Here is a 17493-nt window from a genome sequence, read left to right as displayed (position 1 = left end):
TACGGCGCTACGATGAAGGCCAAAACAAAAAGTTCCACTTTCGACATTACATTTAACTATAGAGGCGGACGAATGAGCCAACGATAGCGTTGCTAACTAACTACTCGATACCCGTCCGGTGATCATAATAGTACGCACTCGATATACGAAGGCACTCGAGATCTCGGGAACGGCTGTTAATTCGCCATTTCTATAGCGAGAAAGGTAAAAATTTGGGAGGATTCATCAAAGGAACTATAGAAGTCTTCGGCCTTGGAACAGACGACAGTAGAAGAGATTTCGACTAACCAGGTAGTCAACGACGAATTCGGCGCCCTGATAGCGCTTTGTGGTTCTGGCAATCGGATTGTATTAGAAATATGCCCCTTGTGATGCTTGTGCCAGTGGAGCTGAACTAGATGAAGCTCTTGAACTTAGGACAAATCATTACTGGTACGTTAGCAATGGAAACTTCATAGAATATACTTCATTCTATGAACGCGCTATTTGCGGAAGAGTCTTAGGTACATCGAATTTCAGAAACAAGTTATGTATTTTACCAATGGGATTATTTGACCATTATTGAGTTAAGGATAGCCTGTAAGAAGAGTTCGATTCAGACATTTGACAAATGTGACGTACGGCCTTCACTTTTTAAGAATGGCATGTTTTTTTTTATTAGGAAATATTTGCTTACGAAAACGTCTGAAGACAACAAATCCAAATGTTAAAATAAAACTTAAGTCAAGAAGATCGTGGTCCGTGAATTTAATACGCTTGCCAGGAGGATGCTTGCAAGCTAGACTATAGCATTGTTAGATCCATGGGTGTAGCGTTCGCTTCCAATGTAAGCGCATTAAAGGCAAACCCGTAATGCACATCACTAATTTGTACCGCTTTTGACTAACTAATTTCACTTAAAGAAATTTAATATAAGTTCACTTTTTTTTTAAATTTCTAAATTCAGTTTTTAAAATAGCTTGTTAGCACGAACTGGTAATATGATAAAGTAAATTTGTTAACTCAGGCTACTAAATTTACCTCTTTGGCCCTATTTATCACTTGTGTGGTAGTTCTCTGCTCATTTGCGGAGATAATGTAACTTTTCAAACAGTAGGATACATAACGAAAGCTGCAAGCAAGATGTGTATGTAAACATACATTATTCTAATGTAAACATACATTTATTATGTGTTGTTTCAACTAGTATGACGCAGTCCTGATTCCTCATCGGAAAAATGATCGTGAACGACAATGGATAGAAGAGGATACATTCATCGTAACTTTGCCCTGGTAATGTTTACGGCATCGGCACAGATCTGCAATGTCCTGCTTAACTGCGTTGCACATGTGCTGCGCGATGGGAATCATCATTATTATAGAAAAATTACTGAACACGAAAACCTAGCGCTAACATAATTCGTTCTATGGCAAATGTACGATTCAGTATTTCAAGCACTACCTGACACTCAGCATATCCTTAAACGAGCACTGAAACAGCAGAGTTCCTGTTTTCTGCACAGTCGACACCTATTCTAATCGTTTGTGTCACAAGATAAAACTAACAGTAGTAAAAGACCCTCAAACCTCCCATAGGTCGACTGTCCTTCTTTTTTCAACTATAAGACAGCAGATCAAACGGCCCCTTCTGTCCTACAAGGTTACGCGCTGTCCAGTTTTGTCGAGCTAATACATTGTCATCATCGTAATACACGCATCTATGTCTCCATGATGCTGCGCTCAAAAAGATTAAAGTAAAACTCCTTTCGCGAGCATTAGAGGCTGTTAAGCCGCGTCGAACAAATGCAATAGCGTATCTATAACCCTTTTCATTGGTGTTTTGCTTTGATATACATTGCTAGCAGCGCCAAACAAGCATGAACATCGACCCGCTTTTTAGTTTCAGTAGAGGAAGTAGCTAAAACGAAGGAGGTATGTGAGCAAAAATGAATCATTACAAAAAAAAGCCCATCAACAACCATAACCGTATCCAAAAGCTGCAAACAGAGCTCTCAAGTCACTTACCCCTTCTATACTCCTCGATTCCGTCTGGAGTGCGCGAGGAACCCAGGTAGGTGCTCATCTGCATTTAGGTACTAACTGCATAGACTGACGACGACAACGACAGCTGTAGCAGGTTCAGCAGGTGCCTTGAACGGTGGCATAACTCTGTGTTGTATTGCGGGGTCGCTTGCTAGCTTGTTCTTCACGGTGGATCGTGCATGAGGTTTATCTTGAGACGGGGCAGTTAAATACGATCCCGTATGGGAATATCTAGGTACTGCGGCGGAGTCATTGATCGCTGGTGCCAGTCAAACGTACACAACATAGACACTGTAAGAAAAAGCCGATGCTGCTGATGCTGCTGATGCAAGAATGCGGGAGTTGCGACTCCGTACAGCAGACATTGGTTTCCGCTCTGGTAGACTTCGTTTGTAGATAAGAAATGCTTTGAGAGGGATTGAAATAGCGTAAAAGCCGAGTGATACAGTCGACCACCTGAGGTAACCCCATCAAGAAGCTTTATGATGGGGCCTGGGAGGAAGGAACGGGATGCGGTGGACATGATGACGCAGTGAACAGCGGCGACCCATCGAGCTCAACGTAGTACTACCACGAGCACAAGATGCAGAACAGGCCATTTCGTAAATAGACGCATGCGCTTTGGCACCAACAGCGTGTTCACGAGACCGCAAGAATGTTTAGATCTCCGCGTGCTCCAAAGGTTGAATGAAGATGAGCGCCTGGGGTGCGCCTTCACAGAGGAAGGAGTTGTGGGCTGGTAAGGATACAAGCTATGACCCGTAGCAAGCGTACGGCGTTAGTTAGACTCATAAGGGGTTCGTCAGGGGCGTGCTCAATACGAGAAACGAATGGCTCCTATGGAGAGGAAAAGCAGACATCCTCGAGTGACAGCAGGCTGTTATTTGCAATCGCGAGTTGTGCAATATGCGTGTTAGATCGGACGGACCTGTGTCGATCGGGATCTCAAAAACTAAGTTTCGTAGAGAACTTGGCATGTAAGCAAAATAGAGTTCGATGGTTGAGAGTGGACATTTGTGTATGTCGATACATGGCATTTCACTTAAGTGATGCTATTTAATTTCCTTTGTTAGTTTATATTTCAGTGCATATGACTATATCCTGGATGCTGTGTCAAAAGCAGTAAACTGTAAGGCAGTTTGCTTGATCTGATGCCAAAGGAAAATGCAGAGATGGGCTCTGTTTTCCGTGTTGTGGAATTTCGGAACGTGACGGCAAGTGCTGATCACTAGGAAGTGTAGCCTTTGGCAACCCAATAACAAGTTCCTATTAATATTATTGTGTATGCGTGTCTGAGTAACGTAGAAAACATGTCGTGATCAAGATTAGATGATACTGCTTATATCGATAGGCATTAGTGTACCAATACGAAACTCTCATTCTAATGTGGGCATAGAGTTCATCTGTGACAAGTTACAGTGACTGTATCGTATTGTAGACTCTGTGGAATCTAATATCAGTAGGTAGATATGTAGAATAATTATATTCTATATAGTTCGTATAAATCGTTTATATATAGATGATGCTATTAGCCTTTATATTTGTTCTTGCCGGATGAGTTTTTTTTTGCGATAGGGCTCCGTCTACCGCACTCTACATCGTCACAAATAATTTCTATGCCTACATCCTAACATTATATATTGGAAATTGTCTACTAATGCCAGAGTCGCACTGCTAATCATTAGTTTTTCGTGTTTGGCGTCCGGTGCTTAGTAAAAGCCCTTATACATTACCTAACACGGCTGGTTTCTAACACAAAATGAAATGTTCTTATACCCGGTCTCGAACCCAGACACCACGTGTGTTGGGGTGTAGTCGGCAAAGATGTTACGCCACCAACGGAAACTGATAACACAGCCGCCATATCGAAGCTCCTTCGCTGGCTACGTAACACCTACAAGATTGCAAGTGTATAGAAGCGTAACTCACTTTCAATCAAATTTCGCAAACGAACTCATCCCGCTATGATAAATAATGCTCTGGCAAACAAAGTTTACTTGTCGTGATTTGCTCCCGCTGTGAGGGTCACTCACCTGCACACTGCAATTCTCTGTCTATCGATGTGGTTGTGACTGAGCCCAGCAAAAATTAGATTTCTCAAATGAGCGACACCTGACTGATTTGTTCCTGCTGTCTACTCGGGAGATAACACCATTTTTTTTTTTTTTTTCGTGGCCGTTTCGGCTTTTGTAATGTTGTTTGACTATATGATTGTTTTAGAAACGAATTCAGGCTAAAAAACGTCTATCTAGAGCCAATCCTCCCTAATATTTTAAAGTCACGTAAATGATCTATAAATATAAGCTCAGACTTGCGTGCTACTGTTCAAGAGATCTTTAAGAGATACTGTTCAAGAGATGACCATTTAATGCAAAGTTAAACATATACTAGACGGTGACACTATATCATTTGTACAGGATATGAACCCATATATTCATCCAATCAAATCAATGGTAATCATGTAGTTTTTCTATACTATACGGTTACGCTATAGCCCTCTTCACGGCGTTTTTTTTAACTGAAACCTTCCAGCTCGTCCAGCGAACGCTTCAGTAGACGATCACATGTTATTTAGTAAAAGGAAAATGTTTTATGTATAACGTTTTACTTTAGCTATTAGTCCTCGGTCCAGGTGGCTGATTCGTTCTAGCGTAAAACGAATCGTCTACGTTCGAACTTAGACCACCACGTGCCAGTAAGTTTTACGTAAATACGTTACCCACGGAGATTCATGGGTTTTTTCTATCGGTACCCATATTTTTATACGCAACCTACGTCGTCATTTTTTTACTACGCTTCGTACTATCGAAATATTCGCATGCCGCATGCATTTCTATTTGTACTGCGAAAGACCAAATTAGTGATTTTCCATAGATTCAGCATTTTGGTGTTTTTTTTCCTTCGAATTGTCGCTGCTTTGGCAGTCCATTATTAAGGTATTAAGTCTTAAAATTTAAAAATAAAAATACATATACATAATAGCTATGTATATTGGTACGCATTTACACTTTTATAATACAGTTACGGAGCGAGTTAATTTGTTTTTCCGTCTCAGTCATACATATATATATATGTATAGACTGCGTCGAAAATTATGTTATTTAATATCGAATACTAAATAAACAGAAACATTAAGCGCGTCCATTGGGCTTTGTATCTATGCATATACCTAACAATACATTTAATAGTCTTTACGAACAATTCTACAGGTATAAAATTATTATAAATCCTTTTGTCAAGCTGAATTCGGAACCGAGCAATCCCTCATGTATAAGCTGCTCCCTTAAGAACAAAGTAGTATTTTTTTTTTATTTGCTTGCTTCCCATCGACGAGGACTTGCCACCTTTCCATCATCGCCTTTCACTACAGCGCTGTCTGGTAATATGTAGTCTAGCCGCCTTTTTTCATCTGCTAGTCCCTCTGGAGTTGGCCAACCTGTTGATGACGGTTCGTGACGGCTTCGGATAACCGACACGTCCATGCCAAAACACATCTACAAACGGGCAGGCGGCCAGCGAGATGGATCGGATATTTCTTATTGCCAACGTACCATGTTTCCCGGTGGTCGAACAGCGCTATACACGAGATCGGTGAATGCTAGTCAGCGTTACATACGCTCTTATCTAGCAGGCTCGTACTGAAAAAAAAATAAGTTGTGAATGGGATGTTAACGCATATGATATTCTCGCACAATACCGTAGTTGTTGTCGTCGTCAGTGGAATAGGGCTCCTTCTTTAGTTTGGGGTACGCTTAGTGTTCTGTCGTTCGTTAAGAATTTTTGCCCTGGCGCAGTTTCCTAGGTAATGCCCGCCCTTTTTGCGGTACTCCTGTTTGGCTCGATTTCCTGCGTCCCTTATAACCTTCGCATTTCATGTAGCATATCAGATGATACATGAGATTCAGAGGGAATCAGCTATACCAAGCTGATTCTCGATTCCGCTAAGACTCATCTATGGATCGCGTACTCGATCAAAGTGAACTCGCCAAGATTAAGGCGCACCCTTCTCCTCGCTGAGAAATCAGGGAATCGAACTCTAAAAAACACATATGGGTCGCGATGCTTTGCTACTTACCGCTATGGGTTCTTAGCGACAGTAGCGGCCGCACCCTGGGCAAACTGACAAGTGGGGTACGACAGGACACTCCCTTCTCGGCCTTAAGATCCCGTACACCGAGCGGTAGCCTCGTTCTATTGCCACTTCTCCCCTGCAAGAACTCAACGCTAAAAGAAAGCAGTGAAGGACAAAAGCTCCACTATTATGTGATGTTTAGGGGAAAAACTTATTCTTTTTTAGGGATTATTAACAAAGCTTCCCGAAATTTCGGACCTGATGGCAAACGTGAATATAGCTTCATATTGCTTTCATGCTTTAGGCGACTTGTTTCGCAGTCAAGATCTGGTAGGATTTGACCCCCAATGTCTGATCTCAGATCTCAGACCGCCGTCAGCTCTATTCAACTTTGTGCGGGCTATACCCACGCCCGTGTCAAACCGCCAAGGAACACTTATTATATACTCAGTTAATTTCCAACTCCGAATCGGCCTATACTTAAAGGAGAGTGCTGGTATCCGTGCCTTACATCTACAGACCGCTAAAGTCCTATGTATTTATATGGATTCGTAGTATACAGGGAACGCAGAATGTCTTTATTGCTTTTGTTTGCGTAAACCAGTTGGCCATATTTACCAAAGATATCATCTACAAACAGCAACAACCGAGAAGAGTTCGCTTTACAGCTTACCAACAGCGTCCACGGCTTCGTCCTCTCCGGCGATTTTCTTTTTTGCTTTCGCTCACCCATAAAGCGTTCTGGATTCACGTTGCATGTATGTATGTACGCGTGTGCTTGTCTGTGTGTATATTTGCCACAGCCCACGGGCAAAGAGCGCTCGTTTTATCAGGCATCATCAGGCCTATAAAAGACAATGTGCTTACTTGCTTACCCGGGGCCCTTCAGCGTAGCGCAGACGAGCTGTGCCTCATGTTCGTTCACAATAGGATGACCTGGTAAGCTTTGACGGGGTTTGGGGGGGGAGGGGGGTGAATATGTGATCTAAAAAGTTGCGACACCAAGAGTAAATACCATTAGTAAACCAACTTTGATCTATACGCAAGCGAGAGAAAGAGAGCAAAATAGAAATAGAGATAAAAGAGAAAGCCTATCTATAAACTTGCCAACGCGTAACTTTACCTAGCTTTTTAGCTCTTTCAGCGATCCTTCAGTTTCACCATACGATGGCTATACCGCTGTTTCTTCTTATTTTTTCAGTCGTCTGCATGCGTTAACCGTCTGCTATGAGGGGATCTAGTGAATAGGAAGGAAACTGTGGAAATGTAGGGCGACTACGAGAAAACTGCTTAACAGCGGTTTTTACGGCGGTTGCCAGGCCTTTGCGATAGCAGCAGTGTGATAAACTGTCATATAACAAAGTAATATCTGGATGGCGGGTGGGTCAAGAAGGCAATTACTTGGGTAGTACTTCTGAGTGCGTTGTCCTAGTAACCACGAACATGTGGCTGTCTCTAGCTCGAATTTAGCTTTAGTAAATGGCTACTACGGTGTATTGTTGCCCTACCGTTTCATAGGTCCGCTGGAGAAAAAGCCAGATAAGTCCAGTAAGACCCACGGGCTGAATAGTTAGCAGCCGATGCAAAGTAATATATCATACAGTACTTCACATCGTTCTGCAATGGACTCCGGAATTGAAGTGGGCCTAGTAATGCTGTGGACCCCTTTCTAGGCGACCCCCAAGGCAATACCTTGCGGTTCAGATTAGGGCTGATTCAAGATACAGAGAGCAGTCCAAAAATTCGCCGCGAATAAAAAAAGTGGATGGGTTGGGTGCGCTTTGCTTTTACTGTTGCAATTGCTACCGCTAGCAAATACAGTTGTAATAGAATCAAAAGGAAGAACTTTGCACCGACGTCAATAACAACAAAAGCTAACCCACTTCGCCAGAGCACGAACGGTTTGCATTTGTATTATAGTTAGCATGAGGACGAGACAGGGCAAAGACGATGACGTCGTTAGGGCCGTAGGGTTTGCCTCTTCTTTACTGATACCTCTAGAGCAAGCCAGCATTGGGCAAGCAAGCAGACGCACATCTTTACCTATGGTGAATTTGCGAATGAGTTCAGTAGCCAAGTTAAACAAACCATTAGTTAGGCAGCATCTAGGTGCCACCCACAAGTCTATGAAGAGGATGAAAAGCTTATAGCTTGGCGCTAACGCGAAGCGCTTGCGAGCTGAAAGCTATCCTAAAGAAAAAAGGCTTTTTTCTTCATGTGAAGTCGAGAGCATTGCCCCTTCGAACACCGTCCGGTGCCGGGTAGTGGCAATGGGCTGCAGTATCATATGCGCTGGTGTGTCAACAATGTAAGAGATACCGGATCTACTCTTTTCTTGTTCCCAACGCCTCTATGCGTGTACTGAATATTAAATTGCGCTCTTAATTAATATTCTTAAGTAAACAAGTAACATTCAGATCTGCATTCTATTGCTCTACAGTCAAACACGAAGATGATGAAAACCTGCAACCCTATAGTCGGTGGAAGGGGAGTGGTCGAAATTGTAGCATCTGGGGAAACTTGCTGTTTAAGTGTAGCTAGTTAAAAACCAGTTAGGCGATAGTAACTTTGGTGGGAATGTATAGGGTGGTAAATATGGGTCTATACGAGTGTGAAGGATACGTGTCATGGCGTTCAGAGGAGTTAGTCCCTCGAGCAGAACTGTATTTAGATGAATGTATCTACATCTAAATAGATATGTGAATGAAGCGAAAATATGAGTTGGAAACGGCCTAAGTAGAAGCCTGAGTTTTCGAGTAAAGAATATTCAAAAGCTACCACCTAAGACTTCGCATACAAATGAAGCCTAATATGATGTCTAAGATAGGTCAAGCTGCTGGTACTTAGCGACTGAAAATTCCAGAACGTCTAGTTCGGTTGAAGATAGCTCCTGAATATGAGTTCCCTTACGAAACATAAATATCGCAGTCTAAGATTCTACAAGAGGTTTCCGTTACATTATTAATAAATTATTATTGCATGATTGTTGCAGATTTTTGCCTGCATGTTTTGCTTGCAACATATCTGATTCGTTATAATGACGTACTTTATATTACACTAAAATATATAAAATAAGAACATCGTAGTGCTTCTTCAGATAAAGGGATTGTTCTTCAAAGTACGCCTCGGTATAAAAGTCATATGATAATGTTTACTAGCTGTTTGTGTGTGTGTGTGTGTGTTTGTGTGTATGCGTACTTATATTGTTGGTCGATTGTGACACTCGATGATGCTTCGATTGTTCCCAATGCAAACTCTGGTTCAGAGGATATTAGCATATCAATTCACGATCTTCCTATACACTGTCACCTTATTTAATCAGGTAAACTTTCAACCTGTTTTTAACAGCAACCTTGCACAAAACTGATGAAACACTCTGACCCTTTACGCGGAATACGCACACCTCAGTAACAAATTAAATGAAGACAGCAACCTCCAGTTTTTAAGATATAATAGGCCAACATTCTCAGACATAATTTTTTACACCGCCCGTTTTGAATCTATTTTACATTTTTATTGTACAGTATAAGTACATTTTGCCCATTGAGCGTCTTACCTTTAACAAGCTGTTATAGGGAACATATTTTTCAAACTGGGAGTTGATTTATCAAAATGTGACCTATTAGTCTTAAGTGCGTTAGAAAATCCTATTTCTGAACTGGCTCCGTATTTTGATTAACGTGTTTTTGTTTATAAAATAGCAATATCTGAAACAACAGCTCAGGTTTATTCACGGGGATATCGGAGAAATACGGGACCGCTAGTTTTTTCTCTAGATTTGATGAAGCTGTGTTAATTTTGCGCGAATTTCTTCACATTCTATTCAGATAAAATGGATCTTATCTAGCCGTATAAGCCATATAGGATGCTCGCAACAGTTTATCTCCATCAAAACTCATCTGTTTACCTATACGGTTAACCATAATCAATAAACATCGTAGCGCCGTTTGACGACTTAATCCATTTCCTGACCTTCGCGCCCTTGACTTTAACACCTTCCTTCATCACCTTCATTTCTTATGAACCACCAGCATTCGCTAGAAACACCTTAGGATGAGCGTGCTTTTTGACATGGTGCGTCCGAAGTTCACGCCTTCGGACGCACCATGGTCAATGCATCCGGTCTCACCGGGATCATTTCCATCGCATGAAATTCATATTCGATTACACCGAAAGCGTAGTCTCTGCGATCCACACCATATTTACTGTAACCAGCTCATGCGTAATTATTTCCGTAGTGAATGCTTTAAAACCAACTTCGTAGAGGTGCAAGAAGCCATTAATGATCAGGTTGGAGTTTACGCTATTGCCAACATGGTGGTAACTATGAAAGTCCACATCTTCAGAGATGAGCTGTGCAACTCCACTTGCAGCGGCGTCGACGGACTCAGTGAAAGACAAGGCCAAGAACAAATGCCACCCCAAACTCGAAGTCGGCTTGATCAGCTTAGGAAACACAATGATCTTTTATCGACTGTAAAATGAAGGCTATCGAACTATCATGCGACTATTTTCAAGACTGGCAAAAGACTTCCACATCATCCGATGTAATAAATATGATAGCTGAAGGTATCGCATGTATTCTAAACGAAGGAAGCCGAACTTACTTAGCTCAGAAGCATCTGAAAAGGAAAGCCTTTAACTTAGTTAATAATGTCTACGCGGCATATGATCTGAATATATTACGAAAGCAACTTTTGGTATATTTGCTTGTCACAGTCTCGTAAAGGAATTGTTATTAAGTACCGTTTCTAAATGCCACAATGTCAAAAACGGTAGTACTTTGAAGAAAATTATCGACCTTGGAATCTGCCCATATACTGTTGTTACGTATGTTCTCGTGCGTCTTTAAAGTTCCAGTACACAGAAAAGATCTTCAGAGCTTTCTGTGACTGTGTAAATGTTAGGTTTTTTCAAGAACTTGTACAGTAAAAAAAAAGGTTTCGCCTTTTTTTTTGTTGTACAAGTTCTTGAATCCTCCTCTTCCCTATAGCATCAAGGATTTACCCTTATTTGAGTCTTGCTAGTTTGATCTAGGTTCCCATTAGGGGATCTATTAAACGGTTATTATGGTAACAATACGCCATGATGACCATTTACGAACGCTCAAAATACTAGTGCCTGCTAACTCTTGCTGTGTTTTTTTTAGTTTTTGTTTTGTAGCATATGACACTGTGAAAGAGCTGTTAATAAACAATTCTATTAATAATTCAATTTTGACGGAACTCTCTAGTTGAACGCAATGGTTCTCAACAATCGTTAACAGAGGATAATTAATGCAACTTGATGATTACGCATTCCATTGATTCCGTTTATCGTTAGACAGGTGAACGAGTGTAAGACCAATCCGCCATCTGAAGTCGAATTAAGTCTTCCTACGACATTCAGCAAAGCCTACTCCATTTTAAGCAAAAAATATTAGACATTTTTGCTTAAAATTGACATTTTTTTTTATTAGGTTAAGATTTTTTTTGCATTGTTCGATCGACACTCACTCATACTTATCTCGCAGTATGTTTCGCGTCAAACTGTTAGTATGATTGCATTTGTTAGCATTTCACGGTGAACTATAAAGGAGTAACTAAGCATATGGGATTTGTCTGTATCAATTATTTTAAGCTACTTCTCGGCCAAAAATCTTTGTCTTATTCACATGCTCAAATCATTATCCCATAATAATCTTTGCTGAATCTAAATAAATAGAGGTTTTCCTATGCATTGTCATGCATCAACTTCTAGCACACGGATAGCTTAACGTAAGTTCTGGTAAACGCAAGGGTCGCAAAGAGAACGCAATCGAACCCAAACGTAGCGAAAATCGCTTCGAGGAACATAAATCGACAGCTCCGAACGTCGAGCTGCTAACTAATACTTAAACTGATATGACCTGATGCAAACATTTCTTGACAGTTTGAAGAATTTTACCTAAAAATTTGAGAGTCTACACTTCAATCTGTTACTTTTAATTTTTATGTCGCTCTCTGCTGCTGTAACATGTAAAATTTTGAAGTGACATTGTTCAAATCGCTGCGGAATTTTTGCCCTGGTTATAATGCAGAATGTTTAATCTATTTCAAAAAATATTATTGAAACATATGCCTGGAAATAGTGCTTACTTTAGTCAAAGCGCGTGTGGTATTTAGCCAATTTCTGCGTTAGACTACTATTCAATAGTGGTTAAGGAAAAAAATTAATGCGATCGTTTATTTATCTTTCTTAAAACAGTGTTTTTTTTTGTTACTGAACATAATCAACTTATTTTTCGCTTCGAGGGTATCGCCAGTCTAATGATGTTTGGACTGAACATCCTTGGAATAAATAATACGGACGAGAGTAGTTAAAACGATTAAATGTTTACAGAGCGATCTGAACAACCGGTTACTTCATTTGTAGGTACAAGTAAAGTATGAATCAAGATCACGAAAGTGTGTAAAGTCAATACTAATAGCAATCGATTATTGATTTATGGTCATTGGAAATGAAGGGCATAATCAAATAAGTACCATTAGAGCTTATCTAGCCGATGTTTATTTGGCACACCCGACTTCTTTGTTCGCAAGTCGCATAGAAGAAGAATAGCATAAGGCTATAGAACCGCGGCTTGTTACGCTTTCGTACGGTTATCGCACCTGTTTGATGTGATCAAAATGGAAGATTGCGACGCACTGCAATGATAAAGCCCAAGCAGGAATCCGCTTGTTCAGTTGTGATCGCCTTTTTCGGACCGATCAGACAACCCGCTGGGCGGCTAGTTAGGAAAATGCAATACTCACATGAATTTTGCGTATAGAAGTACAGATCTGGCTGTCGTGAAGTGGCTCATTTTAGTACCTTGTGGGTCCCGCCGAACCGAGGGGTCCCTATCGCATTTTGGGTTTGAAGATTATTTGCCTATGGAAACATACGAGGATATTTGTTAACTTAGTTTTATGTAAGTGGAATATTGCTGCTCGATATGAAAATGTTCAAAGGAATTGTGCTTTAGGGAATACCTATTCTAGAAAACATTTAGCTTTTCATATTTTCAGATAGAGGAAAAACTCAGCTACACATACGTTTCATATGAAGAGGTAAGAAATAAAGCATATGTTTACTTTGGTGAGTACTTTTATATACTTTCGCTGTTTCTCAATTTAGCGGTGTTTCGTGAATGGTATAAAGCCTGTCTAAAATTCTCTGACCAAGATACCTTCGATACCATGCATGCTCCATAGAGAGCCTCTGTGTAATCAAATTCAACTTAGGTTATTTTTAATATATTTGGACTCAGTCTATTATATAATTGAATCTAGATTAATGTCACTCAACAGATATCCTCTTGGACAAAGTACAGTACATCTTTATACTTATTTACATCTATAGTAAACCAAAAAGAAAATAAGTATTAAACCACTGAATCATATTGCTTTACCACAATTATCGTTCATGATTTTTTAAAACGATTCATCGGAAAAGAGAGGCGCCTGGCACCTCGCAAATTTACGCATGCAGCTTTTCCATCCATGACCAGGCAATCTCTTTAACTCAGGGTTAAATAAAGCAATCGAGAATCAACTCCGAACACTACCACTATATTGACTACGGCCACCTTCAGCATTAGTTATTACACGTCCACATGGGATACCTCGGCGTGGGGATGAGTCATGCCGCACCTGCAAATGATGCCGCTGCCGCCGCAAAAAGGGCAGCAGCGTTGGCTGTTTGGTCGCGCAATGCGCATCGCTTGCCAACACTTCTGTTGGCAGAATGTGGGCCCCAACAAATGTCAGAGATCGAATCCAATGGCAGCGTACGGCTAACCTCGCTATCGCCGCTGGTAAAAGTGCATCTTATCGACGGCAGTAGTGGTGTTATTAATGGTGATGTTGTTGATGCTGATAAGGCCTGTTCGAGGAGACCATTGACTTCTTCCATTCAACTTAGCTACCCCAAGCGGTAGATCGCTAGATAGCCAGAAAATTGGTTGCGGGAGAGAAATCAGTATCCTAATATTATTATTATTATGCTGAGACTATCAGTAGAGGCTGCGCGGTCTACGATCGCATTGGCAGGGTTGCCAAATCAAATTGTTGCCTGAATCTATTTCATTCATAGGCATGTACGCACTCGAGGCATAAGATACGCAAACATTAATTGTAATACTGTATAGCCGTTTAACCTTTCAATACGAGGTTTTGGGTTTAAATGGCAAATGTATGCATAGTATTATATCGTGTTCCTAGTTCTCTGTTTTTCGCTGTCTGCGCAATGCGCTATGCTAACATGTTTGCCTACAAAATGTCACGTTGTATTCAGGTTCGAAACCCGACGTAAGCATACTTCGTTTCTTTCTGGAAGATGCGAGGCATACGGGGCGACGCTTTATAACAAGTAGCGGGCGTAAAACTCGAAGCACTTTTTTAAGTTTATTTTTGCAACAAACATTTGTGATCTGACACAGCTGTGTCTGTATGTAGCTCAGGGTGAATTTGTATTAACGGTAACTAGCTTGCTGTTCTATTCCGCAATGTTAAACCTGCCGCTTCAGATTATGAGGTTTTTTAGTGTTGCGTAATTAGTGCTATGTGCAGTCACTAAGTAAAGAGGAAATGGGGTTTACTGATAGTATTCACAAAGTAGTCACAAAAAGCTAATTAATAATGCAAGACTTACTATTTTATTATTATTACTTATTATATTACTTATTATATATATTATTATTATTATATAATTAAACAAAAAACCTCTTGTATTGTAAACTAAAAGCAAGACTGTGATGGTAATAGTTTTAAAATGAATTAGAAAATAATCTGTTTCATTCCAAAGCTACATTTTACGTTCATGCAATATATATTGGAACACTGATAGATATTTTACAGTTCTATCCGTTTTGCTAGTTCGTACATGTATGTCATTTTTCAACTTTACAATCAACTTTTGTCCTTAAAATAACCATTACTATGTTATTTTTGCTAAGTTTGGTGGAAAAATTTTCAATACTTCGGTCTCAATATCAACTTTCAATAGCCTGTGTGGTCTCGCAGATCTCCATTTGTCGAGCCCTACATACGGTATCGCCGTTAGCTATTCTATCAAGTAGCGAACTCCCAACACGAAACGAAGTGTTTCCACGCTCTGCTTCGGGCCTAGACCTCAACGTGTTCCTCAGACTAGCAATTAAATACGTTACGCACTAAGCTACCAGGGACGTGGTATCGCATGCCACGTACCACTGCTAACTCCGAGCTCCGTTATTTTCCCACTAACCGACGGATCACGCCGCATGCCTTTTCTGTTTAGGTGCGTGGAAACACTGATGTAGCGGTAGTGTAACGCTGTTTATAGTGAAAATTTTTTCCCTCGGGTGAACACCCAAATTATTCTGCAGTACAGATTTGAATCAACCCATAATTGTCGCAAAGTAAGTATAACCGTGTAGGGAGAGAAAGACCACTTACTAAGTAGTACACTTGGTCGTTGCGGATAAAACAGTTGATTTTAGTGAAAAGCAAGCTGCAGTTGTGAAAATCGAAAGCAGCATTTGATGCCGTATGATTTCAGTACCCAGATGAATGTAGCTAATACGTGCCTGCCAATTCAGTGACGTTGTATGTTTTTTTGACGGAGTTCTGCGATATCGGCGTCGTTAAATCGGCTCTGCTATATTGCTTTTTATTATTGGATTCACTTTTCATGTTCTACAGATTTCACCGTGAGAATATTCTACTTCTAATCTGGATAAAACTATTTATGTATGTCTTCTATAGACCGTGCAGAGAAAATAATGTTCTTCACAAACATGTGTTTTAACTATAATTTTTATTTTAAAATATACAGTTGTTCCCATTTGTTTACTAATAACAACACTAATAGGCCGCTCAAGGGAGTTCTTTTGAAATAATGATACGTTTGAAATAACGTAAAACGCACGATCTGTTTTATCATATATACTTTTTTACCAAATAAGTGATCAAAGAAAAAATCATTAACATAAATTAATAGCAAAGGTTATGAATGAAAAAGTAAAATTTAATGTTAGTGTAATTAGGATATACATGTTAGATCAGAAGCAACACTTCATTTCAGATCGAAAGAAATCAGGGGCAAAACTGTTTCAAACCTTTGAATTTACATAAACGTGTTTACTGTGTTCGTTAGGCTTATGGCGGGGTCTCGGGTTGAGAAATTGGGTACAGTGTTCTCACGTACCAGGGGTTTGTTGCGGGCCGGTGGCATGAAGTGGAAGGACCGTCCAATTTGGTACGATATATACAACGCGTACCCACCCGAAATAGAACCGCTGTATTTCCGCGAGGAACCACCAGTTAATCCAATCCGACCCATACTGTACAAGTAAGCACTAAATTACCTTGTTTACCCTGTGAGACAATCGGCAAGAAGTTAACCAGCTGAAATTTAACTGTTTAAAGTCCAAAAGAAGGTTGTTTTGACTCCTTATCTGCCATCTACGGAGGATATCAAAGAATAATAATAATGGTAAAAGCACTAGAAACCAAATCGATATTGAATTATATCAGACTCAAAACACCGTGATACCGTTAAGCTGTTGTAATAACTTTGAACTTTTACGAAATACAAACATTTATTTTATCCGCTAGATAACGGTAAAGCTCAGCAAAAAAAATAACCCATGTCTAAAATTAAATATCTACACGCAAAGTCTCATGCATCTTTACAAAAACGCTAGATAATAACACTGGCCCTTTTTTTTTTATATTAGAGAGGACATCATTCGCGCTAAGTTTGCGAAAGAGGTTGACCGTCGTAGTCATCCGGAGCAATTTATGAAAATGTACAACACTGCCTTGAATGAAACCGGCTCCGATTCGGAGGCCTTCGCTCGTGCCGTCGAGAAGTTCCGTGCGGTACGGAAGACTGAAAAAAGATTAGGTCGACCCCGGGTAGTTGTCCCAGACGATGCTGCTGCGCAAACCCATGCCGCAAAACATACAGATATAGAAAATGACATTTGAAACAAATCATCAGCTCGTTTCATATGTACTAGTTACCAGTCTAGTATGTGTATAGGGTAGTAACATACTTTTAATAAAAACACAAATGTATTTAATGTGTGTGTATTACTGATTGTTTAATCTGTAGTAATTCATTAGGGCAAGAGAAGTATTACAGATCAGAATGGCAAACAGAGAAACATTCTCAGATAACTTATCTAGTTTTTCTTTTATCCCAGGTCAATTCTTCAAGCTGCGTATCATTTAGACCGTGAACTATATCTAGCAGGGGTATAAAAATGACTTGACTCTTGGTAGCTTTCTGTTAACAGAGTCAACAGAAAGCTACCAAGCGCTTTATCTTTTTATAACACATTTTTTGCCAATCTAGTATAAAACTCGCTCTGATCCATCGCAACAAGTTCCTAAAAAAAAACATTGAGAAGC

The 17493-nt window shown here is 40.2% G+C and overlaps 1 protein-coding gene and 1 long non-coding RNA gene across 6 annotated transcripts; one reads left to right on the top strand and one right to left on the bottom strand.

Moving 5' to 3' along the window:
* Positions 1-1945: 1945 nt before the first annotated feature.
* mRpS23 (mitochondrial ribosomal protein S23) lies at positions 1946-17162 on the top strand. Of its 2 annotated transcripts, none has more exons than XM_022848324.2 (3): positions 1946-2050; positions 16232-16426; positions 16815-17162. In XM_022848324.2, exons 2-3 carry the CDS (start codon positions 16236-16238, stop codon positions 17065-17067), a joined length of 444 nt encoding a protein of 147 aa, XP_022704059.2. In that variant the 5' UTR covers positions 1946-2050; positions 16232-16235; the 3' UTR covers positions 17068-17162. The 2 variants fall into 2 exon arrangements, with proteins under 2 accessions (XP_022704059.2, XP_086828223.1); XM_086972097.1 differs by lacking the exon at positions 1946-2050 and adding an exon at positions 15350-15494.
* On the bottom strand, positions 4367-15233 carry LOC111269213 (uncharacterized). Of its 4 annotated transcripts, none has more exons than XR_002685662.2 (5): positions 15144-15233; positions 12868-12985; positions 6962-7079; positions 6098-6246; positions 4367-5660 (listed from the first exon to the last, which is right to left on the bottom strand). It is a non-coding gene; the product is annotated as an uncharacterized LOC111269213 (long non-coding RNA). The 4 variants fall into 4 exon arrangements; XR_002685694.2 differs by having other exon boundaries at positions 6970-7079; XR_002685678.2 differs by lacking the exon at positions 15144-15233 and adding an exon at positions 13719-14702.
* Positions 17163-17493: the final 331 nt, after the last annotated feature.

The sequence above is a fragment of the Varroa jacobsoni genome, unplaced genomic scaffold (assembly GCF_002532875.2).
Source record: "Varroa jacobsoni isolate VJ856 unplaced genomic scaffold, vjacob_1.0 scaffold_15, whole genome shotgun sequence".
Taxonomy (NCBI): Eukaryota; Metazoa; Arthropoda; class Arachnida; order Mesostigmata; family Varroidae; genus Varroa; species Varroa jacobsoni.
The sequence above is the reverse complement of the archived record's forward strand: the minus strand, read 5'-3'. Positions and strand labels throughout refer to the sequence as shown.